Source organism: Chanos chanos, chromosome 2 (genome assembly GCF_902362185.1).
Source record: "Chanos chanos chromosome 2, fChaCha1.1, whole genome shotgun sequence".
Taxonomy (NCBI): Eukaryota; Metazoa; Chordata; class Actinopteri; order Gonorynchiformes; family Chanidae; genus Chanos; species Chanos chanos.
Genome location: NC_044496.1, coordinates 7,875,639 through 7,902,624, shown reverse-complemented (window position 1 = coordinate 7,902,624; position 26,986 = coordinate 7,875,639). Strand labels below are relative to the sequence as shown.

General features: G+C 41.1%; 2 protein-coding genes across 5 annotated transcripts; both read right to left on the bottom strand.

Moving 5' to 3' along the window:
* Positions 1-2,467: 2,467 nt before the first annotated feature.
* Positions 2,468-10,777, bottom strand: lipca (lipase, hepatic a). Of its 4 annotated transcripts, XM_030793338.1 has the most exons (10): positions 10,533-10,777; positions 9,504-9,532; positions 8,736-8,897; positions 8,110-8,289; positions 7,816-7,936; positions 7,292-7,531; positions 6,077-6,319; positions 5,107-5,221; positions 4,182-4,400; positions 2,468-3,106 (listed from the first exon to the last, which is right to left on the bottom strand). In XM_030793338.1, the coding sequence occupies exons 1-10, from the start codon at positions 10,612-10,614 to the stop codon at positions 2,989-2,991; spliced, it is 1,509 nt and encodes a 502-aa protein (XP_030649198.1). In that variant the 5' UTR covers positions 10,615-10,777; the 3' UTR covers positions 2,468-2,988. The 4 variants fall into 4 exon arrangements, with proteins under 4 accessions (XP_030649198.1, XP_030649193.1, XP_030649185.1 ...); XM_030793333.1 differs by lacking the exon at positions 9,504-9,532 and having other exon boundaries at positions 8,736-8,895; positions 10,511-10,777; XM_030793325.1 differs by lacking the exon at positions 9,504-9,532 and having other exon boundaries at positions 8,736-8,914; positions 10,533-10,773.
* A 3,468-nt stretch (positions 10,778-14,245) lies between these two features.
* Positions 14,246-25,239, bottom strand: aqp9b (aquaporin 9b). The gene is made up of 6 exons (XM_030793318.1): positions 25,035-25,239; positions 23,645-23,771; positions 20,130-20,267; positions 19,605-19,723; positions 18,826-19,043; positions 14,246-16,161 (listed from the first exon to the last, which is right to left on the bottom strand). Exons 1-6 carry the CDS (start codon positions 25,134-25,136, stop codon positions 15,993-15,995), a joined length of 873 nt encoding a protein of 290 aa, XP_030649178.1. The 5' UTR covers positions 25,137-25,239; the 3' UTR covers positions 14,246-15,992.
* Between the last annotated feature and the right edge of the window lie 1,747 nt (positions 25,240-26,986).

The window sequence follows — 26,986 nt, the reverse complement described above, 5'->3', positions numbered from 1 at the left end:
TTTCACCTCAAGAGAAACAGATTGCAAAACTGACACCAATCTGTCTTTTCTCCTGGTTCACAATCTGAGGCTGAAAGCTTTGCTGGTCCCCTGTTTTGATGTCATAATTTCAGATGGCAAAAAGTCTTTGACTAAGTCAACCAACACTCACAGGCTTCAATTTAGCTCAGTTTTGGTTTTTTTTGGTAATGTTTACTGTTCAGAGGAATTCTATGGTGAGGTTACCTGTTTTGCTGTTTTATTTGTTTCACGATGTGCACCTGAAAATGAGTCTGTTTGAAAGACCACACGTCTCATACTTTGTACTGAGGTGCTACCTTGAAACCACACTTTACAGTTTACCCCACACAAGCACTGTCGCCTGCAGTCATCTCGAACAAGAGCTCTACTGACTTGCCATGTGTTTTATGACAGAGAGAGGGAGACCCAACCATTCAGTCTGCCTTTCAGTTCTAAAATGTGTTTGAGTCTTATCTTTTGCTGTTTATGTGTTGATGGGAATGAATGTGTGTAGTAGAGGCTGAGTGAGAGTAAAAAACGTATCTTAATATAATTGGCTTTGAATAATCATTCTTGTCTATGGTTTTCTGTGGTAAGATGATGCAGTAGTGCTGGGCAGGGGAAGAGAACCTAAAATTATTTCAATTTCTCTCTCTCTCTCTCTCTCTCTTTTTTTCCCTCATGTCTTGCTTTAAGTTTATGGGAAATTCTGCACTGATATTAGTGATGTATTTGGAAAGACCTGAGACCGAAAAATGTGTAATACTACTGTTTGATTTTAATGACAGCTGTGTTTTATACAAAGTCTTTTTTTTTTTTCTTTTGATTTTGTTTTTCTTCCACTCATGCTCACTTTGAAAATTTTTACTAATGCAAAATGTATTGTGCAAAGATATGTAATTTTTTTTTTTTTTTGAAGAACTTGAAATGCATTAATAAAAAAGATTGATAAGTAATCCTTTCCTTTAATATGTTCAGAGACCTTCAGTATTTCAGCAGATTTGCACCCTCAGAAAACATTCTGCTATCTGTGCGCTTGAAATTCTCTTCCACTCTCTTCTGGCGACTCAGTGTTGCAGAGCTAAGCGATCCGTTTAAAAGGGAACAGGTGTCCCGCCTGCCCTTAAATACTTTCCTCGTCAGACAACATATTAACTGATTAAATCAAATTGGCTTTTTGACTTTTAAAAATGTCAAATATAAAGACTTTCTATTTGAAAAGTGGTATTCTGACAAATAAAGCACAGGTACCGGCTTTAGGGCACAAAAAAATGACCACAGTCTTACCCACCTGATGAGACATTTTGGTTTAGCACTTCAAACAACTCACCTGATTCATAAACTTAATTAGTTAAGAGTTTAGACCCTTTATGTTAGAATATACTTTTGATCTTGGCAAGCACTGAGGTGAACTACCAGTCCACTGACATATAGACCAGCAGTACACATTAAAGAGCCATTATCTATACACGAAACCTGGCTCTGCATTCAAATGTGCTTAAAAGCCTTTATTCTCTTAGTGTTCCCTATCAGTTCGATTGTTGGCTGTGTCTGTCAGTTTCCGTCTCGGTTTATCTGTCTCTTCCATACACCACTTCATCTCAGCCCACCGATTCTGTGTTTCCCGTGTGTAAACAAAACACGGTGCTCTATATCGCTCAGTCTCTGAACATTTATTTACAGTATTTTCCATTACATACATTCAAATGGTTTTAAAACGTGTTGCAGAACAATTTAAAGGCAAGAGGCATGTTCATCACTCAGAGAATGTTGCTGACTTACTGAAGTCATGGTATGCATCAGTCAGAAATAGATAATTATATAGAGAGTTAGATTAATAGCACTTAATTTATCTGTGATTATATAGGTTTATTTTGTTATTTTACCTATCATTTTGCAGTCATGGCTGGCAGAGCTTAATGCTCTCCATAGATTGAAGAAGCTGCACAAGGATCCCTGAAATTTTTTCCAATGTCCATATGTAGCAGCAGTCGATCTATCTACCGTGTCTATGGTTATTATTATCCTCATCATGCCCAACTGCTTCATTCGATCTCTCAACGAACAGGCTCTCTATAAGGAGCAACTTTGTTGTCGTTTCATATACTACAACCTGCTTTCTTTCACAAAAGGTTGCACTGATTGATTCTCTAAGAAGATTCCAGAGTGAGCCAGCCGGCTTTTTTTGGCAGGTGCAGCTCATCTGATCTGGATGCACACCGAGTGGACAGGTTTATTTGGAACGAGAGCAAGCAGAAATTGACAATTTAAAAAACCGCGGTAAAATAATATTTAGGGATTACAATCCAAGTTAAAGGGAAGCAACAAAGTTGGCTATCATTTCAGTGACAATTCTACGCTTTTTTTGAGTTCCTTCTTTTGGAGTCAGTCTGAAACTTAGTTATTCGAATACCACTACACAATTAACTATTCTGTAGTCGGATTCAGTTTCTTTGTTCTTATAAGATCTAAGATTGAACCCTTTACATCGGGGCAGGCAGTATTTGTTTTCACGAGATAAACTGGGGGGGGAATAGCTCTTGAGGCATTGCAGTCCTGTTGAGTGGATTAACTCACCGCAGTGTGAGGACTCTAAAGTGATTGTCTTAATCCGTCACAAATTTGGATTCCTCAGCATGCTGACAAGAGAGGATAGTCTAAATTCTATTTCTGTTAAGTTTAGAGAAAATCGTTGTAAGAATCTAATCAAACACCTTACAGTTGTTTTGCTTTGTAGCATAACAGAATTCTACCTGTTATACGGCCCTGTAAAATGATCGCTTCATAATGTAATTTCAAGCAATACAGAACTGTCAAAATGTAACGGATACCCCAGAAAATCAAGCATACAGGACAGGGTGGTAGCCTATTCAAAGTATTTGGTTGGTCTTCCAATGTATATTTCCGCGGCGCTGATGCTCAGAAAGTCCCCATTGATGTCAACACCCGGCGTGACATATCACCTCAAAGAATACGAAAAATTTAAAGTCAGTTTAGCATTTTACGCCGTTGTGATTTTTGACGCTCCTCTTCACAGCGAACAAACACTTTTTCTTGTGTCGGCATGATATGCACTGCATCTTCTGTCTGTGGGCAAAATGTGGTCCTGTCAGAAACAAAAAAAGAAAATATTTTTTTGAACATATTTGACACATGGGAACTATCCCTCACATATGACAGGCGGCCGATTTAGTTTGTGGGATTTTGAATGGCAAGTCTAAAAATAGCCGCTAGGGTGCGCTGATTGCCAGTGTAATGCCAAGGGGTACAAGAAATGCAAGGGCTAATTGGTGTAATTTCAGTATCTGAGTATCTCTATACGGTCGGTAGGTTGTGTAAATATGGCTCTTAAATTGCATTTACTGTTGCATTTATAAACTGTGTATTCTGTGCTACGTAACAAGCTTAATCGAAACATTAGTTAACGGTTGTTAGTGCCATAGTCTGTAGACGGTCAGTACATGTGAGAAAATGTATGGGCAGTAGACGATTTATGGGGGAATGACATCCCCCTTGTTAGCAAAATGACCAAAATGCATCTCCCTTCTTAACCTGCCATCCCGCCTACTCTAGAGAGTAGCGTCAGTGAACACTGGGCCATCCTCCACGTTAACCTCCCCCCCCCCCCCCCCCCAAACAAATCACCTACTGTGTATGGGTGATGCTTTTTAAAGATCTCTTTAAGATTGCCGTTCGGATGTCTGTTTGGCTTGGTCATAGACATAGTCTCTTGTTTGGCGAAATGTAGAACTGGACTGTCATCAGTAACAAGGCTCTCTGAACATTTACCGCATTGAGATTCTCTTTCTCCATTTGCCCTCGAAGCAGGGCACTGTGACAGCTGGGCAAGTCACAGTAAAAGTGAAAACGAGCCTGCTGTGCCCGCTCTATGCCATAGACATGCTTCTAGTTCACGATTACGCTTATTTATTCGCCTTTAATCTCATTATGTAACCCTGGCAGTATTAGACGCGCTGTTGCGTAACACTGGTATCTAGGAAAAAGTGATCTTCCCTTGGCACTGCTACCCTGGCAGTTTACTCAGCCTCTTAAGCCTGCTGCATGGCAAAGCTCTCTATCCATATTAGTGTGCTTGTTTCTCTGGTTCAACTACTCTTCCTCATCTGTCTCTATTGATCATTGTTAGCGTGTTTCACCGAACACCCCAGACTGACACGTACTTCTTCTGGGTTTCCCCTGCTTTGACGCGAATCTTTCCCAGTGTGAGCTGAGGCCCCTTGTTCTTTTTGATCCATGGGATTATGGTACGCATCTTGCTCCACACATTGGTCCAAACGGGGTTCGCGTCCCATCGGAACTTGAGCATCATCAGATCACCCAGGTCTGAGTCCAGGGTGATGAGGAAAGTGTACGTCTTGTTTCCTGAAATTTCTTCGATCCTTAGAGAAGAGACAGAAACAGTCATTCAATACAACACTTTTTAATTGTGTGCCCTGAAAAGGCTCTTGGCTCACACTTGACCTATATGGTGAAATGATGAGGGGCGTAATTAGCGTTACTAGCATGTAGCGTGCGCTTTTACACAGTGTTCACTTCACATTACTGTTGTCATCTGCAATGACTTGCCCCAATGCACAATTCTACATGTGATGCTATTTTTGTGTGTTGCATGCTTCATTTCCTTTTCCCCCATGTTACTACAGCCCAGATTCACATCTGAGCGTGTGATTCAGCCTCTACTGGTCATTAGAGATTCCCATATACTGGGATCACTGGGAAAGATGGAGTTGCAGCGGGATGTTCAGGCCTTGGCACGTGTACGGCTTCCCTGGCAGCACATGGGAAATGGGTCCCGCTGAGTGAGTGCTCTACATTCACTCCGTGATGTCTTTAAAAAAAAAGGGTTGCTCTGGTTCCTTTGTGCCGCATACACACTCACTCCAAATATGAATCTTTCATAACCTTTTTTTTTTCTTCCATTAAGAGTTGTCTTTATTTAGAGACTCTGAGGGAGATGTTACTATTCGCCTCTGCTCACGACTCACCATCCAAAAGCGCGCGGTTAATACAATCTATTTCGCAGTCTCTTGGAGCTCAGATCTGTTTGGGGGAGCTGTAAATTTCCATAAAACGCAGAATACTTACAATGAGATGGGCAGATTTTCACTCTCGCCCAGCGTCCCGGTGAGAGAGATCGTGAGAGAGGGCTCAATCCTCTCCATCTGGTTGATGAATTGGATCCTAAATTGATAGTGATAGACTGTGGAGTTGACAAAAATGCGGCGTTAAAGTGATTACTGACGATCATGTCGGTGCTGCGCACTAAAAGGAAATAAATACTGGCGTGTTTGACTCTGTTAGAAAATAATTTTACAAGAGGAAAGAGATTACAATGATGACATCTCGCTACTAAAACGGAATCAGTTATCTGGAAGGAATGTGAAACGCTTTTGATTCCTTTTCTCACCACAGGTGCAGTTGACCAGTGCCAGCTGAGCGCCACACAAAAAACTGTCCCCCCCCCCCAAAACACATCTGTGACATGCTCTGACCTATAGCAGGCAGGATTACTGAAATATTAATGCTAGCCTACTTTATCCCTCTTTGGACAGTAGCAGTAAGGTGTCCTACAAGACTTAAAAAGTAGATATATCCTTTATACTCCTTCCTCTGTCCATTTCCCAAGGGAAAATACTGGAGTCTAATAATGTTCGGTTCAAGTGTTTGTCGTGTATCTGGTTATAAAATTAGTCAGATACATTTTTTTTTCCAGAAATTCTTCTCTTTGGTGTTTCCATGGTTTGAATGGTAGATTTTGTCTGAGTCCACTAGAAATGTAAAGTGGACTGATTGTTTAAACACTGTAATATAAAAACTGTATGCTCAGTAAATAGAAGAAGATAAAGAAACCAAACCATCTTCCTCCCTTTGCCACAGCTGTCATACGGTCTGTAAACTATGCATTTCATCATCCAAAGATTAATCCACTCCAATGTCTCCCCAGTATGATAAACAGAAAGCTCCTATCCGCTTTTGTTTGAGTGAGAGATCAAATGATAAAAAACCAAAGCATGTTTTCAATACAGAAATATTGACAAACTTAGCTTAATCTTACGTTTGTATGGCATTTGGGATCGGGTTTTGAGGTAGAGTCTTTTGCTGGCGCCCGTGCGGACTTTCTTGATGTCATAGCCCAGCGTGTTACAACGGTTCTTTCGACAGTCCAGGCACACGCCCTTCTCAAAGGCTGAACCATCGCTGCATCTGTAGGCCGTGATCTGCTTGTCTTTGTTCAGCAGAGAGTCGATGAAGAGGTGTACTGATCGCTCATGGGCACATTTCACAGTCTGCTCGAAACCTGACACAGGAGAGAGATGAATGCAATTTATCTCCAGACCCCCAGAGATGAAATACCTTCATAACGTCGTCAAATTCGCCATATAATGCGATTCTGTTTAGATTAGAAGTATTGAAATCTGCGGGCAGTTTCATTATTACCAGATGGATAAGGAGGTTGAAAAGACAGTGAGTATTTGAAGTTGATTGTTCTTTGTCAGGCTTATCGGCTTGAATCCTCTAGTGTCTGCATGTGACACGGTGACACGAGTTTCACAGTCGACAGCCATGACAGACACCTCCTCAGGCATCTCTTTAAAACCTACAGTCTTCAAATATTCTGTCAGTCTGCTTTAGGCTTTGTTTTCAGTCAGTTTCTGTTTGCGATTGAGTTCGTTAATCCCTATTCATGTAGATTAGAGCATAAACGTCTCTCTCTCTCTCTCTCTCTCTTGCTCGCTCGCTCTCCTTTCCTCTCTCTCTTCCCCTCTCTGTCTCTCTCTCTCTCTGTATGTGTGTGTGTGTGTGTGTGTGTGTGTGTGTGTGTGAGAGAGAGAGAGAGAGAGACGGAGAGGGTGGATCTTATGGCTGTCTTCCCACTGAAACTTTATCTGTAAGGGTCTTATAGCCTGGAGGCATTGAACAGTAGGATGGGAGATGAGATGGACGACAGAGGATAATTAAATTGTGAGGATGACAGATGCTTTCATGTGGTTTTTTGCCTTTCATGCTTGAGATATTTTGCATGAACTGCTCTATTTCGTTGGTTTTCTTTTTTTTTTTTTTTTTAATTTGAATCGAAGAGTTTATTACCACCACTGTACTGCTTATATTAAGTTATTTGACTTTGTTTGAAAATAAAAGATGAAACAAAATAAAAACAGAAAGAGAATTTTGAGATAAAAATCAAGAATTTGTTTTAGCATTCGATCTGCTTTTTTATTCAACTAAATGTTTTTCCTTCTGCCTTCAAAACGCGCTCGTTCTCACTTACCCATGAGTCCATACTGGGCCAAGTGGGCGTAGAGGTTCTGAACCTGGAAGTCGCACCCGGGCTGGAACGCGCCTCCGTTAGGGTAGAAATCGAAATGGGCCACGGGCTGTTTGATGCCCACACTCAGGCCCATACGCTCCTGGGTGAAGGTGTGGATAGCATCTACAAATTTGGCGTCGTCAGGGGATAGTCTGTCTGTGGGTGACATCCCCTCAAAGAGAGGCCCAGCAGGGTCCAACCCTAAAACAAACACTCGCAGTTAGACGGATGGATGGATGGATGGATGGATGGATGGATGGATGGATGGACAGAGGAGTTGAGGGTACTGGCACAGACATGCAAAATTCAGGCCTTTGGGTCCAGAGGTCCCTATTGTTTTTGTGTCTGATAACCATTGTATATGTGTGAGGAGTGCTTACAGTTATTTTTCATACTTAAAATCTGTCTTTTGGTTATGAAAGCAACAAGACACCAACGCTTGAAGACCTGTTTTTTTCCTCTGTGTAAATGTTTGATGTGTTTACCTGTGATTCTCCCTAGAACCTTCCCAGACCCTCCCAGGTAGCTTCCAGCAAATCCGGAAATGTGGGCACCAAGACTGTATCCAATCAAATGAACTTTATCTACAGGAAACTGAACAAAATCCTACAGTAGATACAGAAAGGTACAGGTTAGAGTGCTTGCAGTGTTTAGTGTTTACAGTTTGGTGAGGTGTTAGTTGCGCCAAGAAAGTGTTTGATTTGCTGTTTAAAAATTTAAACTCCAAATTTAAATTAGTTTTCTAAATTTTAACCTTTAAAATCCACACAGACACACACCTCTAGCCAGCGCAGAAGGTGGGCGATATCTTGCCCCACTGTGCGGGTGTTCTGAGCTGCGATTGGGTAGTGTTGGTGGGCAAGAGGCAGCCAATCGGTGATGAGTACATTGATGTCCTTCTGTGCTGACTTGACAGCTTTAGCCAGCCTGGTAACCCAACTCTCCATCAGACCATCCACCTGAAACCAGACAGATTTGGTTTGATCAGAGAACAGGTGAACTCCCGTCCACAACAGTTTAACAGTGTGTGATGGGTGTTCTGTCAAAAAGTGACTATGGAGGTAGTAATTCAATGGGAAACGCTAGTCATCTAATTTCTCATTCTCAAAGCTGCATATTTTATGTCAAAAACAATGGTTAGAAACAATTTGTTCAAACAGCGCCCTCACCAACTTTACAAGTAGGTTTACTGGTCTGCTTTTCTGTTTTTGTTTGTTAGTTAGTTAGTTAATTTCTTTGTTTTGTTTTGTTTTGTTTTATTTTGTGAGTCTTATTTCATTCCTCATTGACTACAACTCCTCTGCAGGTATACAGCCTTGTAATGGGTGCATGGTAAAGATCATGAGCAGTGTGTGTCTTGTCATTGTTCCCTGATAAGCGAATAAAGTGAGTAAACATTGCGTACCGACCAACCGTGAGTGATGAGAATGAGAGGGTTGGAGGTGTTGAAGCCACAGGACTCCAACGTGTGGGGCTGAAACAGTTCCACCACACACATGTCCTCAATGTATTCCCTCTCCGTGTAAAAACGGAACATGGATTTGGGCTCGTAGGGCATCTTCATCCTCTGGCCAGGTTCTAAGTCTTTAAATGAATCACACACAGACACACCTCACTATTATGCACACCCAGCACTCTCCATAAAAGCAGCATAGTTGCAATTAGATGATCTAATGATGACATTTTATTTGTCCTTAAAAATCTCTATTTGTACTTCGAAGGGCTTTACACATGTTTCTGAGGAGACATTTGGATGTTGCATGAGACTGATGTTGATGATGTTTGCTGGTAAACTGACACATCATTTATGTGTCATCATACACATATTATATAATAAAATACATTCTTACAAATTATAGGATTAGTATGTCATGTGGTCTGTATCTCTGGAGAGAACTCTGAGTTCTTTTACAGTAGATCTGTTCTGATTGGCAAGTTTTGATCCTGCAGCCTGTTGGAGATTGCACATAGATTCCCAGAAAAAACGAGAGGTCACTAAACTTTCTTTTCTAAGGAAGCGTGAGCACACGACACTGCTCAGGTCTCTGATGTAATAGCTTTGTGTGGAGATGCAGTGGAAGCCTCGTCCCCCTCCCCCCCCTTACTGCCCACCCTCTCCTCCTTCATGTTCATGTGAGGTTGCATAATGCCTTTTTTTTCCCCCTTAGAAAACGCCACAGAGATAGCGTTTTCTCTTGTTTTCTCCTGACCTGCTCTACATCAGGTTGCTCTTATAGGACACAAGCTTTTCACGTGATCGCCAGATTCTGGAGCCAGCGTACACCCACGCGCACACACCCACGCACACACACACACACACACACACACACACACATCGATCCAAGTATGACACAGACAAAAACAATCCAACGAGTAAAATATGTCAAGTCAACTATGTGTTATTCTCTCCTACTAAATATAATGATTGTGGAAAAAAAATGACAACTTATAAATCCAGAAATGGAATGAATCTTGTTATTAGTTTGCTGGAGTTTATGTTTAATTTTTAAATGATTTTAAAACATTTCTCTACACTTATACTGACCGTAACTGAGGAAGAACTAAGCTTTCTCTTTGCACATGTATGTGCCAATTCCGAAATATTCTTACGTTCATACCTTATTCTAAAATTCTAAAATTCTTGTGTTTGTGTTGTATGTCCTGAGAATCTACTCAGCCATCTGACACTTTCAAAATGATAAATTCATCATCATCATCATCATCATCATCATCATCATCATCATCATCAGGACCCTAAAATAGGACTGTGTCCCCTTTTCAGGCAGTTAGTAAACAGTCTCTTTATTTTGTGTTTGTTTATTTCACCTTTGTGCTACTTTAATCATTGTTCAGGAATTGTTCTTCTTCCTGGTTATGGTAATTTATTCATGGATTTGTTGTAGCCTTGTAGCCTAGCATTCATTTTTAATGCATACTTAAAAACGCATTTGTTTTACTATTGTCTGTTTATCTCTTAAAACAATCTGTTCTCACTCTCTCTGCAGATATCCCGAAGGCAACCTCTTGATCCGAGAGAAAGCAAACATAAAATATGTGTTTTTGCCAATAAGCAAAAAATAAATGAATAAAAATATAGTGAGTAGTGATGTTAACGGTACACAAAACTCTGAATAAACAACTCCATCAAGACTGCATTTCAATGCTGACTGCCGAGTTTACTTATTAAACACCTGACACTCACCTGCTCTGTTTCCACGAATTTTCCTTCCATGGCCCAAGTAAGTCATAACGAGCAGGCAGAGCAGACCTCTAACTATTGCCATGGTGTTTCAGATAGACCTGAAGGTAAAGGTATTCCCAGAGACACAGCCCCACAGAGACAGAGACAGAGGGAGAGTGATAATTATGGAACTTTTTAAAGGGGCAGGGGGCAGTAATTATTCAAATGTAGTGCCAGTCCCAAGATCAGGAGCAGGCTTTGTGGAAGTGGGGGTGCGTTTTAGATGGGTGGGAGGGCGTTGATTTAGAGGCAGAGAAAGGAGCACAAGGAGTGAGTGTGCAGAGCACAGGCACCTGTGTGAGAGAGACACGGACTTAAGCCCTGATTGGTCTTCGCGTTGACACTGAATTGCGAAAGTGAGCCCTAATTGGTGGACGCGGTTGTGACAGATGGTTTAGGAGTGCAAGGACTCACCCAGATCACACTTTGTACTCCTCTGTTTTTAAGCTGAGGAAGCCCAACATATATTAACTATTTCTAAAATGTTAAGTGGTGCTTTTAGAATACATTATTAAAACTGCATTTCTCCTGGTCTAAATGTTGTACATATTCACCCATCCCAATCCCTCTTGTGAGTTCTGCTGGTATTGCTGTTAGGCAATCTAGTTTGACTTTCTTTCTGGCAATATCTAAATAACCCCCATAAAAATCCATACTCTTCGGTTGCATCTCAATCAGTCGCAAAACTATGTGACCAGATATGAAGTCTTTCATCTGCCTGTCCGGCATAGTGTTTTTTTTCCCCCTGAGGCAAATAACTGGTAAGATAGCATGTTCCTAACACATTGTTTTAAAAAATATTCTCTCCTTTCCTTTGCCTAAGGTCATTTTATTCAGGTGCCCTCAGAGACAAGCAAAATCAATATTTCAAAACAGTTTTCATAGTGAATCAGTGAACAGAATAATAGAGAATTGTAGTGTTTGGTTCTTTGATATATAAAATAATGTTCGTACATGCAGTTTTTGAAAACCCAAAAGGAACATACCATTTGTGGTTATACCTGGTTTCATATTTTTTTCTTTTTCTTTTCTTTTCCTTTTTTTTTTGTTTTCTTAGAGTGTGCCAGAGTACCTATCCAATGACAGAACATTCTGTTATCATCACACAGATTCAAATTCTAAACATAAACTTGTCAAAAAGGAACAGAGCCTCCTGAGTTCAGTTTTTCCCCCCGATGACCTTGTGCTAACATCCCTTACTGAATTCATCGACTCATCATCGGGCCTCCGATTAGTGGGATCATGTTTGTTAGAGCTTGGTTGGAAATATGCAGTTTGGAGTCTTTTAAAAGAATCTATGGAATGGAATGTACAACCTTGGCTATGCACTTTTGTCATGTGACATCATGTATAGTTTGTGTAATCTGGCAAACAACCAATTCACACAGTCGCTGATGTTTGTGTTCTATAGATTGAGAACACATGATTTTTTTTTTTTTCTGTCTGATGATACCGTCTTTTCAAATAGACATTCTTCTGAGCTATTTAAACACTGATGCTGGTCAATGATGAAGTCAGGTGCAGTGATCATGGAAAGTATTCGCTGAGAGAGAGAGAGAGAGAGTCTTAACGTTCTCGTAATTTATATAATTGCGGAAATGTTTGTAATGAAAAGCCTCTCACAGACTTTGGGTTAAACTTTCAGAAGGTTTCGGTACATTTCCATACATGACAGTGTTTGCAGAGCTGGCTGAATGGGATTTCTTTAGAGGCAGAGAAATGTTCTTATCAGAGGTTTGGAGACTCAAAGTAAACAAGAGGGAAGAGCAAACAGGTCTCGCAGAACCTTTGCTTTTCCAAACACACTTTCCGCTTGTTTGTTGTTCAGTGTCATTGGACAAATGTCATCCAGGAAGGGAAAAAGTGGCCAGTGGTCCCACCTCACTGGGTTCCCTCTGATCACTGGAAAACTCCCATCACATGTCGATGTGTCAGCCATTTGAATCATGTGAAAACTCACTTTAGAGTCCTTTTCCTGAATGGCTGAATGAATAAGGTGCAAATCAAATGGAAATAAAACAGGACAGTTGCATTGTTTTAGTTTCACTTGTATTCCCCATTGAAAAGGTCTGTTTGAAGTGAATTTCAAAGTTTAGCCCTGCTCATCAAAGGAATGTTTAACTGTGTTCGTCTGTTTTCTGTTTCTAAGAGTGTGGATACAGCAGTAATGTCACCGGAACTCCTTTTAGTGATTTGTGACCCAGATTGACAGAGCATCTGTAAATGTGCCAACAAACAATGTCCCTGAATCAGTTCAACAAACGATGTCCCTGAATCGGTTCATATCATGTGTTTATGGTCAATGAAGAGTCAGGTTTGGATCAGGTTTTTAGACAACAAACTCTTTCACTCTCTCTCTCTGACTCTGTCTCTCTATTTCTCTCTCTCTCTCTCACACACACACACACACATTCACTCTCATTTGCACAGCTGCTTTGTCCTTTGTTCACAATGGTTATGTAAAGTTATCTTCATCTCTCTGCCAAATGAATCTCTTTCTCCCTCTCTCGTTCTCTCAGTAGGATTATAAAATGTCTGATGATTTTGCTGTCACCTTCCCTAATCAAACAAAATGGCCACTGTCCAGTTAATTACAAGGATGGGAAGAGTGTATGAGTGTCAGAGTGCAGATGTGAGGGCGTTAGCCTTGGGCAGAGGTTAGCATGATACCGTTAAGAGAGAGAAAGAGAGCAAACACACACACACACACACACACATTATCAGAAACAGAGTGATTTCTGCTTTTATTTAATTGGTAATGACTGTGAGGTAGGACATATGTCACTTACTGTGGTTTTGCTGATTGGAGAGAGAGAAGGAAAGACAGCTAGAAGGTGAGAGAGTTTGAACACCACAAAAGCCACAGCCAGTAAACGAACAGAAGTTAGACTGCTGATGTATCGTGAAAATGTTGACTAACTGTCATGTGGTCTTGGGGAAATTGGGAAGTGGTCTAACAACATGTTTTTCAATACAGTCGGCCCTCCACATTCACAGTGCTTAGGGGCGTGGGACCCCTGTGAAAGTGGAAAAACCAGGAATATCTCTAGGTTGATAGTTTATTGCACTTTAAAGATGCAAAAAGTTGCGAGAAACGCAAGGGACACCCCACACTGAGAGACAAAACACATGCATGATGCCGGCTAGTACTGAGCATTTAAGCATTTATATTCTTTGTCATACCCTGTTGACTCATCTACAGAACCTTAAAATTATTCTTATTCAAAGAGAGGTCAACGCTCTTTCTACTACATCACAGAAATTTGCATTTTGTACTTGAAAATGTTAAACTGGCAGGAGACCAGTTCTGTGTTTCATGAAGAGTTGTAGGAGATCTCTATTCACAAAATGAAAACTATATCACTGATTGGTTTTTACTTTATCTGTTTGCCTATTTTTATCGATTGTCTAAGAATTCTAATTGATCATCTAATTTCTCTCATTTTGTACTTCTTAAATATGAAACAAAACAGAAACTAAGAAACTAACACAAATAACTTCAAATACTGTTGTCTAATTTTCTGGAGATGTGCAATGTTTGTAATCTTTGGTTCAAAAGGACATTTCAGAGTATTAATCAAAGAGTGTATTCAAAAGGACATCTCAGAGTATTAATCAAAGAGTGTATTCATTTTGAATTTGTAGGTACACAAACACACACAGAAAAATCTGAATGAACTGACATCAAATGTTTATTTCTGTACAGTCTCCATTAATTGCATCATAAAATCTGAGCTTTTACATTAGCTTGTTGCATTAATGAAATAAACTGTATTTAGATATTTGTCTTATGGCATTGAAACGATTAGAAAGAGCATCTGAGTTCATGAAAAATGTCCTGTATATAACCTAAATAATGACAGCAGAAAGCTCTTATTGGATTATTGGAATGTTGACATAAGAAAATATATTGGAAGAATTCAAACCGTGACAGTGAACCATTTTCTCCAAAAAGAAAAAAAATGTGATAAACTATTACCTTACATCAGGTGAGAACCTTCTCTTTATAACTCTATACGAACTGAACGTTCAGTTGACCCTAGTTCAATACAAATTACAGCAAATATACAGGTAACACGTTTTTCTTATAATCACAGCTCACAAGGATCAGCAGTGCATCACATATAAAGGACCTAACAATATACATATATATATTTTTGTTGAGCGGTAATCATCTTTACAGTTTTGTGAATGTTCTGTGACAATAAATTGGCCATCTTACCAACACAACATCAGTCATTTCAACCTAGTGTAATTGAACCAAAGAGGATCAGTTTTGTTCAATTAATTCCAGACGAGAGATTCAAACTCTTGACTCCTGCAACCGCAGAGCAGAAAATAACTACACATATAACACTCTCACTTTAAAATGCAAATCCGTCTTCGAGCCAGGCTTTTTGCCACACATAGTAATACATGCAATATTGGTACTTCAAAGGTTAAGAGGGATTGATCTAAACTATAATGCACTCTGGTATACCAGGCGGCTGTATTTACCGGTCTCTTCGGCACGCACACTTTCAGCAAAAGCCTGAGTGATTTCTACTGTTATCTGATGGTTAATGACAGTGAAATAAGACATGAATTGGACACAAACGTGTGTCTCCATTTGTGATGTGGTGCACAGAGGGAGAGAAGGATAGAAAAAAAAAAAAAAAAAACAACAACTTGCAAGTGAAATAGAAAATGCTTATGCCACGACAGTCACTCTAGCTGCTTCCACAGACATCACTGCTCTTGTAACAGGAAAATGCTGAGCACTTATCACCAAACCAAACCAGACGGAAAATGCTTTGTGTCACACTGAGGAAATGGCCTAACAACACTTTATTCAGTGTCCGACAAATACCGCGAAGTCAAACGCGGTCTCACTTTCAGAGAAATGAACTTGAGTAAATGCATAAGAACTCAAAAAATGAATTGCTCGAGCGAGGTAAATGACTCGTTTTTAGTTGTCATCTAACAATTGTATTTCCAGTTCCCTTCCCCATGTTTTAATTATAAAAGTACACAAAACAGAAATTATGGCTGAAGAAGATGACTACAAATACAACAGGTACTGTCGTGTGTGTGTGTGTGAGTGTGTGTGTGTGTGTGTGTGTGTGTGTGTGTGTGTGTGTGTGTGTGTGTGTGTCTGTGAAATACACTTGGCAAATTGGGAATTTTTATGTGCTTTGGGATAAAAGCATGTCTGTGGTCTATAAAAGCACAGAGTATCAGTCACAGTTCAGAGAAAGAAAGAAAGAAAGAAAGAAAGAAAGAAAGAAAGAAAGAAAGAAAGAAAGATATGCAAAGGATAGCAGTACTGCTGCATGTTCATTGAGGTGTTCTGTTGGTTTTCACTCCAGACAGAGGTTAAAGTCTGCTCTCTCTCTCTCTCCCTCTCTCTCTCTTTGTCGCCCTCTCACACTCTGTCTCTGTTTAACTCATGGTGATCATCTCGTACTTGTCTTTGACGTTGTTCTCTTCCTCGGGGTGTTTTTCTGGTTCGGGGTGGTGCAGTTCGATAAGGAGGAAATAGATAACGGCCCCCACCACTCCTCCAACCATAGGCCCCACCACTGGGATCCACCACCAGTATCCTCCAGCACTGTCGCCAGACAGAAGAGAGAAGTTACTGACAGGTTGAAATATGCAACCAGTTAAGATGAAGGTGTAAGGTCTGCAGGTTTATTGCAGTTTAGCCTTTAATAAGCTTTACCAATGCCTCTCATTTACAGACTGAAACCAGAACACGTTCAGCTTTGGTACATGGTCAGTAACAACTGAGGACGTGGCCATTGCAGGCACACCCCCCCCCCCCCCCCACCTCTCTCTTTCAGAATCCCCACCCTCTTGTATGTTTATCTTTTCATTTGTTATTTTGTTCACACATTTCACACATCCCTCAGTCTCGTCCACTTCATGTAAATGAACGGGTTTCATTATTTTGACCATTTGTAAACGTCTGAGTTGCTCTTTTTTGTGCCGTCACGACCCAAGTCCTCCAGTGTTCTTGACTTAGCTGAACCTCTGTCGGCAGTCGCTGTGAGGGAGATGTGCGTGTGTACGTGCGGAGGAGTGAATTAAGAGCACAGACCGTGCGCACGGCCACAGTAAACAGTGTGTCTGAGCCTTTGGGGGGACTCTGTTTATAGTAGTCACCTGTCCAGCACGCAGATAAGGTCTAGGGGATGAGAGGTAGCTGGATTAAGAGGTGTAAGCTGAACTCAGACAACCGCCTCTGAGAGAGCATACACCAGGCATCTCCCCATGGCCTTGCGCAGTCACAGTGTGCCACGTAGATATGGCATGAACCCAGAGCGACTCCACTTCCTACTTACGAGGATAAACCCATTCACGTCAATGAAATCAGGCCACAGGGAGCAGACTCTCCTGTCTGTTTCACAAACGCTGGATTATCAATGGGCTGCCTGTCAGGCTATGCTATAGAACGTTTGGTCTGTAAACACAATACTGTCTTTAGGGTTTTGATCCGTTTTAATTCATTTTCTTTTTTTTTCCTTTTTTTTTTAGGTTTTTGTATTCACCTCTTAGTCTCTTGCACATATCTAAGTGGTGGTTTTAAGCTGTGTTAATCCTGACATTTTGATGAATTAAACGATTATTTAACCCACCCTTTAAAAGGAGGGATTAAATCAGATCTGTTATATGGTCGATGACACAGACCCCAAATCTATAAGATTATCTGTGCATTAAGTAAAAAAAAAAGCTCTGAATTTATACGGCATGTAAGAGGTATTAATGAACCGCACATATTGAGACGCTTGCCGTTGCCGCGAAGAGCGACGCCAATCAAAATGTTTGGCGTGGTCGTAAAGAGCGCCCTCTTACGGTACGGTTTGACAGCTGAAATATCGTTCTCTTTGTTTGTGCATTTTCATTTGCTGACAGAGCACTTAAATTATGTAACTCTTCTCTTTTAATCTTTAGTGAGGAAATTCACATAAGCGATATTGACATTTGCAGTTGTTTGAGCGCGGTGACAAAATTTCGAAGGTACCACACTGACACTGACACTGTAACCATGGCATTTTATCTAGAGTAAATAAATACAGAAAGTTCTGAGAACAGCTCGTTTTTAAAAGTGCCGGAGACAGGACGAGGGCTGACTTTTAAGCGTGAGTAAAGGAAGAAAAGAAAAAAAAAGAAAAAGAAAACTGAAACACTGTTTTGGTTATGAGACGTGGAATATTTATGTGTGGAGAATGCAGCTCCTCTCACAGATGATTTTAAGCCTTTTGCAGTATGCAGGAGATTCATAGAACTCTTGCATGTTTAATGGAGACTGTCAGGAGAGAGAGAGAGAGAGAGCAGAGAAAGACCTTACAACACTGCTACAGCTGCAGTTAGTCAGGAAGCCCTGATGAGTGTTGTCCTCCTACTTCTTATTTCTCATGTCAAGGGTTCACCCTCTCTCTCTCTCTCGCTCCCTCTTTCTCTCTCTCTCTCTCTCTCTCTCTCTCTCTTTCTCCCCCTCTCTCTCTGTCTTTCTCTCTTTCTTAATGGCATAGCTCTAAGGCAGAGCATAACATGCTGCTTCCTGATTTCCCTCAGAGAAAACATGGGGACGTGACAGTAAAAAAAATGAACTAAAAAGGCGACGCATTTTCCCTATGAAGCATTCTACTCAATGATGCTGATTGTACTGTGTGTGCATGGTTAATGACTGGTTAATGACTGGTTACCCAGATGACTAGTTTGTGAATTGTAATACCTCTGCCTTGTTTCTGAGCTGTACTGTCTCTTCACAACAGTAAAATTCCTGCCTCATTTAAAAATACATCCACATAAATGTCACACAAAGAGACATCTGTGCTATGAGACAGGGGCACGCTACCTTGGTTTACACAGGACCAAAGTGCAGCCTGTTTTTCTTCTAGTATATCACTTACTGATCCTTCCATATTAGTGCATGCTCCCAGAGGGTGCTGCTGATTCGGAAAATAGGCGGAAACTCTCTCAAAGACTACAAGCAGTGGGGATGAGAGTTGCTTCACCCTCTCATTGGGCCACTGTTGTTTTCATGATTTGTATAGAAACCTGTGAGTGTGTTTGTATGTGTGTGTTTGAGTATGTGTGTGTGTGTGTGCATGTGTGTATGTGTGTGTTTGAGTATGTGTATTTGCACGTGCGTGTGTATGTGTGTGTGTGTGTGTGTGTGTGTGTGTTTGAGTATGTGTATTTGCACGTGCATGTCTGTGTGTGTGTGTGTGTGTGTGTGTGTGTGTGTATGCATTATGGGGAGGATTACCTGAACACTTCAGTTCCCCAGCCAGCCATGGCAGTGAATAGCCGTGGGCCCAGATCTCTGGCAGGGTTGATGGGATAGCCACAGTTCAGCCCCATAGACACTCCAATAGCCATAATGGCCAGACCAATCACCAGCGGCTCCATGCCCTTTGGTGCTCCAATGTTCTTTCCATCAATTATAGCCAAAATACAGAGGACCAGGGCCCCTGTGCCAATCACCTGTTCAAATAAAGACAGTGGTAATCATTACACAGCCTGTTACAGAGACAGAACACAGACTCATCACTCACGTGCTACCACTTTTCTAATATCACGTCCCTACCGGACAGACCCATACAGGTCTAAAACTTCTTGATATACTTATTTATACTATATTTTCAACAGATCCTCATGTATCACATACACATTTGTCTTTCCAAAGAAACAGTGGTCCAAAATAGCGCTCTAAAGTTGAACCACTACTAATGTGAGTTTGTTTTTCTCTCCCTACTTTGACCCCATGACCTCTCTTAAACCAGCTTTAAACGTACAGGTACACACACACACACACACACACACACAAAGACGTGCATAATCACAGAGAGGGAGACTCAGGTAAAGGTGAAGGAAGCACAGATGGCATGTTTGTATTTGTACGCTCAAACGCACAGGATCCTCGGAGCAGACAAATATACCACGCAATTAACGAACGGACACCTCAGGAGAATAACACGTACACTGTCCTAGTCTTCAGCAGAGTGTCTTTCAGTCACTCGTATGTTTGCACAATGATTCTCTCACCTGATCAATGAATCCATTGAGGACTGAGAGGTGCTTTGCAGGGTAGGATGAGAAGATGCCTGCTGTGGCATTTTCGCCTGTTACTGTAAACACCCCGTTTGTGAAATCCATAAAGGCATCTATCAAAAAGACCAATGAACACATTATAAATATATTTTATTGTGGTTCCTGCAATGACAAAGGTTTTTCTTCACGCTGTATTTAATGGAACTGTGTCAGAATAGTGGTGTGTGTGTGTGTGTGTGTGTGTGTGTGTGTGCATATGTGTGTGTGTGAATGTCTATGTATATTTATGTACATTAAAGCATTTATGCGTGTATGCCTATGTTTAGTATGTAGTTTAGTAGTTCACAGAAGGATTTAAATTCGATGGGGTTTATTCTGACGTGGGCCTGACATAGTTATGCGGTTATGTTCCATATGGATTAGTACATTAATGTATCGCCAGGGGTTAGCGATTGTCGTCACTACAAAACTGTTCTGAAACAAAAAAAAAAAAGAAAAAAAGAAAGAAATCAAACTAACCATAGTACAACCCAAAAACTGCACAAGATCCTGCAAAGGCACCGAGGAACTGGGCAGCCACATAGACTGGGAACTTCTTCACTGGAAGCTTGCCCAGAACCACCATAGCCAGAGAGACAGCCGGATTCACATGTCCTCCTGAAACACACACACACACACACACACACACACACATACACACACAGAAAAACAACTGAGTCTCAGCAATCATCACTCTTTGCACTATCAACACTCTCCAGCGTGGCACCTGTGTTGACCAGCAGGGCTGCTTGATTTAGTAAAGGTTAAGAGCTATCTGAGTTTTTTTTTTTTTTTCTTCTCCCGTATTGCTTTAGTGGCCCACTTTCCGCTGGGTTTCTCATTGACTGAACAATAACTAAAAGCGTGGTGACTGTACATTGTGACAGTTCACATGGGGCCAACTGACTGGTGTCCAAGGCAATGCGTCATCTGGCTAAACCTGACGTTGCCGTGATTTTGGACGAGTTCCGCAGGTGCATCACTAAATCCACTGGCCACCGCCCACAGACGGAGACCACAACAACCGGCTGAAAGAGTCAATGGGAATTAGGTTTGATGTAATCTGACTGAAGCCGCTTTAGACGCACTTATACCTCAGGCCAGGGCAAAGGAGAGACCCAAGGTGGCTGGAGAACGTTACGACTAAAACTCTTTCTTTCAGATCCATTTCCGAACAGAAAAAAAAAAAAGGGGGACGAAAGAACAGCTGGCATTTCTCTCCCCTCCTGGTTCCTGGTTCGAAAAGATGTGAAAGCCGTGACTTCCTTCACCTGATTACCTTTAACCCGCCCCGCCCCCGCCCCCCCCCCCCGCCCCCCCCCCAGGCCTGGATCCTATGCCCCAGTAAAGCTCATTAGTTCAATATCTATGATCACTGTCACAGATGTCTCTCACTAGAGCATAAGCCTTTTCCCCAGTCACGTGTGCTGCTGGAAGTAGCAGACCAGTCATGCAGCGACTGCATCAGAATTTTTACTGGCTTCCCTGCAAACTGGAGCCATTGGACTGGTTTGTCTTGGGTGAGTCTTCCCCTTTTTGTATCATGGTCTGTCAACAAGTGCCATGAAGTGTCTGAGCAACCCCCCCCCCCCCCGAAAGTTCTTCCACGAACTTGAAAGTAACGACACACGGTACAGTTTGCCATAGTCTATATCAGGTTAAGAACAATATGAGTGGGTTTAGCGTGAAACTGCTTCTCTCAATGTCAATTTCAACGAGAGATTCTGGAGAAAATATTTGATTGTAACAAATTCTTTCTGTATTGTCACTGTCCGTTCGGACTTTCTTGTTTCGTCTCGATGTTTTGTGTACCCCTGCTGGAAGAATGGTCTCCCTGGACATCCCTCTCCTGTTCCACTTAAAGCCGGATTGGCCAGAATCTGTTTACCCGAGAGTAGTGAAGGTGCTGGAATTGGATCAGCCATTATCCATTTATCCAATTATTCTACACAATATTCTGGCCCAACGCCCAGTCCAAATTCCCTGGCACTTTCCTGCAGTGTGTTTTCATTTCACTTATTTATTTATTTATTTATTTATTTTAAGGCAAGTTAAGGTAAAGTAAAATGGAGTAGGTAAAGGTCTGAAATTAAATTGTTTGCACAATATTGGATTTGCCTTTAAAAGAAATCTAAGGTACTTTCATTTTCATTCAACGTCGTGTATTTCTGAAGACACTGCTGAAATTTTAAATGACCGCTCTCAGACCATAGATGATGTAATTAAATCCTCGACTGGTGATTACCCTCTTACTCAGCAAGTTATGCCAGAGAGAAACAACATGACATTTAAAAGTGAATTCCCAATTCCTCTGCATCATTATTCCTGGCAGCGCTGATGGCGAGTTTTCTTAACGGTAATCTCAGAGGAATGCATCCAATAAAGCCCCTCTGGACACGGTGAGACACCTTCTCCCTTGTTAATCAAACCTGCGAGCCTCTCCATTCGACACTAAGAAGCAGCCTAGCGTACTGAATGTGTAATTAAGCCATTGTGTTTGCTCCGCTAAGCCCACACTCCACCCCCCCCACCCCATCCCATCCCCCCAAGACATTCCCCTGTATCACTCGCGGATGCCAGAGGTGGCCACTGACCGGCAGAATAATTATTTCTTAATGACGTCTGTATGGTTTGAAATACCCTGGCTTAACACTCATTTGGTGTTTCATGGGGTGAAAGTTATGGTAGAGGAGGACTGATAAAAAAGAAAGAAAGAAAGAAAGAGAGAGAGAGAGAGAGAGAGAGAGAGAGAGAGAGAGAGAGAAAACTAGAGCTCTACAGCCACTGGACTCAGCACACCCTTTATTTCATCTTAACCAAATCTTGGCTTTCACTCAAAATCTATCAGCCTATTTCTGAGGGAAAAAGTTCAGTCTGTCATACCCCACTGAGGAGAGAGAGAGTTATATTCTTTCCGAAAACTATCCACCTACTCTAAAGATGGAGGTCAGCGTGGAACACACAGAATGGGGTGTTCGACATCACTTTGATTTGGTTCCATTGAGAGTGCCCGGAAAGTTCTTTTACCACTCATTCTTCTCCTTAACCAAGAGTAATGAAACGCTTACACACACTACGTTCATGCACATGTAAATGTATAATTGGTTTAGGACAATATTAATGAGAGAAGTTTAAGAGACACTTGACAAGAGGCCACGAGTGGTTACAATGTAATATACGATGTAGCATTATGCAATTTATTAAATTTTGCTTAATCCTAATCCTGTTTTACTCTATGTACGTTGGGCATGATTGATGAAGGTACAAGAGCTTTGTTATTACAAAACATTATAATGGCATCACGGCTCCTCACACCTTAGAATGCATTATAACTGCATCATAGAACCTTGTGTATAATCTTAGAGATTAACTTTAGTTCATTGCACTAGAGAACACTCTCCAAACCAGACAAATCTGACCAAAGATCGAGAAAAAGATATGCATTTCAGACAAATAACCAAATAAGACCTTTGATTTTGTATAACAATTGTGAACTTTAGTACTTTCTGAACTGAGTAAACTTTTGTCTTTGGACTGGGACACTAATTCCTCCACTGAAGCATCAACTCTTGCCACTAAATGATAAAAATGTAACACAACACTAAAGCATAAGAGAAGGAGGGCGTTTGCTATGAACTTTCAAACTTGTGATGGTAGACATAGGTTAAGGGATGAGAGATTAAAGCACACACTGACAGTTAAAATTAACGAAAACTAACTCACATGGTCACAGTTTTGTAAATGACTTTTGAGAGCAAGATCTAAAATTTATGGTCTCTCCCACATCGGATGTCAGAGCAATATATAAATGGTCAAAAACTGTCTGAAAAATTCAACACCACTTACACATACAGGATATTCTTGCAGCCATTCTGGTCACATTAGCTACGGCACACCTCACAGTCAGTTGGACATTTTGTGACACTGTGCGTCACGTTATGGCGCACAGGGTCAAACAAACTTTTATTTGGAAAAGTTATATGTGACATCATTACCTGACACTCCCCCTGCCATGTAGACGGCCAGCATCACTCCCAGAGTAAAGCCAATGTGGATGGTCAGGAGTTCCCCCGAAGCATTCTTACTCAGGACGGTCTGCGCCACGGAACCACAGCCAAAAAGCTAGAACAGGATCAGACCCACAGAGGAACACAGAGGGAGAAGGGGTTAGGGGGTGGGTGGGGGGTGGTCAGGGGGGGAGTGGGGTGGGGGGGGGGGGGGTGTTTGGGGGGAGGGAGAAGAGATTGTTGCTTTTCATTTCAAGTCATGCACATCACAAGGGGAGCTCTCTTATTGTACAGCCATCATGTTTAATTAGAATGGATAAAGGATCAAAGAGCTCATCGCCCGGTAGACGGTATAGCAGACAAAGGCAACAAAGGCTGTCCACTCTCTGAATATCCTTAAGAGTAATTAACACCAAAAACAGTGTAGAAAAGAGGAGACAGCACACTAAAAATAATCCAGTGTCGTCTGGGAGGAGGATGGGGGTTCTTTTAAGCTTTTGGAAACTTTTAAGAGGTTAAAAAAAAAAAAAGCCTGCTTTCAGTTACCTAGATCCCTTCTCTTCCCCTGCTAACCAAGTCATACATACACGCAGACACACACACACACAGAGAGAGAGAGAGAGAGAGAGAGAGACAGAGAGAGAGAGCATTCATAGATACAACAAGGCAATATAGTCTTAGAAGGGACAACTGTGACTTTGAAGAGTAGCCCAGGTGCTAAGATGCAGTAATGTTTACAACTTTGGCCCAGACACAATAAGAAGGTCAAAAATGATTCAGAAGAAGCAGGGGTGAAGGATGATGTAGATAACTGTGTCAATCAAAGCCTTCGTGGGGCAATAAAAAAAAAAATTCACATTGTCCAGTGTTAAGAAAAGTATATCCTTTGTTTCGCTGATCCCTGGTGTTTGTTAACTAAAGGTGTGATAATTACACAGAATTGTTTGGCAAATGACATGTGACAGCAGTGTGTAAAAATATGTTTTATTTGATATCTTAACATAAGATTGAAATATTAACATTTTAAGAATTGTTCAATGTACATATTCTTTACTTTTAGAGTAGCCAGTTGTCCCCAACCTCTCGTTGTATCATAATTTAATAATTCTCTCCTGTACATGAAAACGGATTTGTATCCAATCATGCAACTGCTCGTTGCCTGTCATAATAACCAACAGACACACACACAAAAAAAACAGAAATTATAATGAAACCAAAAAAATCCCAAGAGGAACCTCCAGAAGATTTGAACATTTCCATCAAAACATAACACCATTGTCACATCCAACGCTGCAAACTGCCAAGTCTTGATTCTGATGTCACTATTTACTGTCAGTTTTAAAACTAGTCTAGCGTGATAAGAGACAGGTGTACTTACAATTAAGACGAAAGTGCCCAGAAATTCTGCCAAAAATTCCCTGATGATGTCCCGCCTGAGGGTACATCGCTCTCTTAAGGTTCTTTTGTTTTCAAGCTCCATAATTTTTTTTTTTTTTTTTGCTGACGACTAATGTCTCTCTCCTGTCAGAACAGACAACTGACGCACAGTATGCGCTCCGCACAAACCGTTCAGCATATAACCTTCCCCACCTCCCTGCTTACTGCCTTTGTATCATGCTCACTGGACTGACATATCCCGTTAATCGTTTTTTTTTCCTCCCTTCAAACCACCCCCTACACGTGTATAGAAGAAGTACCACATTACTGTACTGTATTGTCCTGAAAGACCATAAACTCAATTTGCTACTTACTGATTTGTAAAGTGATTATTGGCGCGTCTCTTCTAGTTTTACGATGTTGCTCTATAATACTATTCCAAATTTAGGCTATAACAATAAGGATTTTTGCAGCAGATAATTCTAGTAGCTTTGAAATAGATTTTCATTTACATACTAGATTCTTTAGCTCTGAAAAGTTTGGGTTTCGGTTATTTCTAGATATTGTAATGTTTCGGCAACCCACAACGTAAAACTGTACTATGAATGAACTCAAGGGATTGTTAATGTTCACTCGCGGAGTCAGATTAAGATTTCGAGTGACACGTTCAGAACAATATGTTGTCGAGTAATTAAAGGCTTGAGAAACAGATTCGTATGGCATGGTTTATATTAAGCGATCAAACGTAGCCGCGGGGTTAATGCCCGTCTTCTCACAGATGTAATGGATTTTTGTTTCTTACTGTCGTCCGTGCCTCATTGACTGTCTTGACATCAAGGCTCTGAACTGGGCGGGAGCATACCACCGCCCCCTTCTGAGAGGTCAAGATTAATGCGATATAGGCTTCCACATAAGTTCTACTTCAAAACTTATAAAATTGCTTTATAACCGTGTACTTGAGTTTTGGTGGTTAATGCATTAAGCTCCTCATGGTGACAAAAGACCATAGATAGAAATGAAAACTTTCATTTTCATTGGCCTTAAAAGACTCAACCAAAGTGACGACCTATGCCCACACTCACCGCCTACTTTCGCACGTACGAACATGATCTGCATTTAAGGGCTTTGCCCAACAGAGGGAGCTAAGAGAAAAGAAAAAACACGAAGATGGAGTGGCACACTAGTTTGAAATTTAAATCGGAGCCGTACCAGTGTCCACATCATTGTTTAATACCAATTTCTAAAACAAACAAATAAATAAAAAGATAATTGAATAAATGTATGAAGAGTAAAAATAAAAAATGAGGTATTTATATAGTTTTTATATAGGCTAGTTTAGATAGATAGCTAGATAGATTCCTGCCTTTTCATTTCGCAGGTACAGCAGTGCTTTGATTAGTTATTGTGCGACAGTGCGGATTGCACATATTAAAGTAAACACACCTCATTTATTCTGAGCTCTTGTACAACAATATTCTGTTTATATATCTTTGTTTGGACACGACAAAAGTACGAACCGTCCACACAAAGTAAACAGAAGAAAAGGCAACGGTCGCAGATCACGTTCTATTAAAATCAGCACAAAAATGCACCTTTTCAGTGGCCCAGACCACTTGGAATAAGTAGCCTACAAGTAGACTAAATGTTAAACTGCTACTATCTGGACAGTCTTGTCTCACTTGGTGTTTTAAGCGAAATTTAAGCCTGACACGATGTCTGGGACGTGACATGCGAAAAGCAGGCCTTACCCGGCCCATACTCAAGTCAAGCGTCTTGGTCTCCTCGGGTCAGATCGCAGACCTGTGGGAGAAATTCACATGGCAAGAACTGTGAAAATGGCAGGTTGAGGGCAGTGAATGAGGACCACATAGGTCGCGAGAGAGAGAGAGAGAGAGAGAGAGATGTTTTGGTTGCATTAATCATTGTCTTTTTCGGGTCTGTCGGCTTTGATGT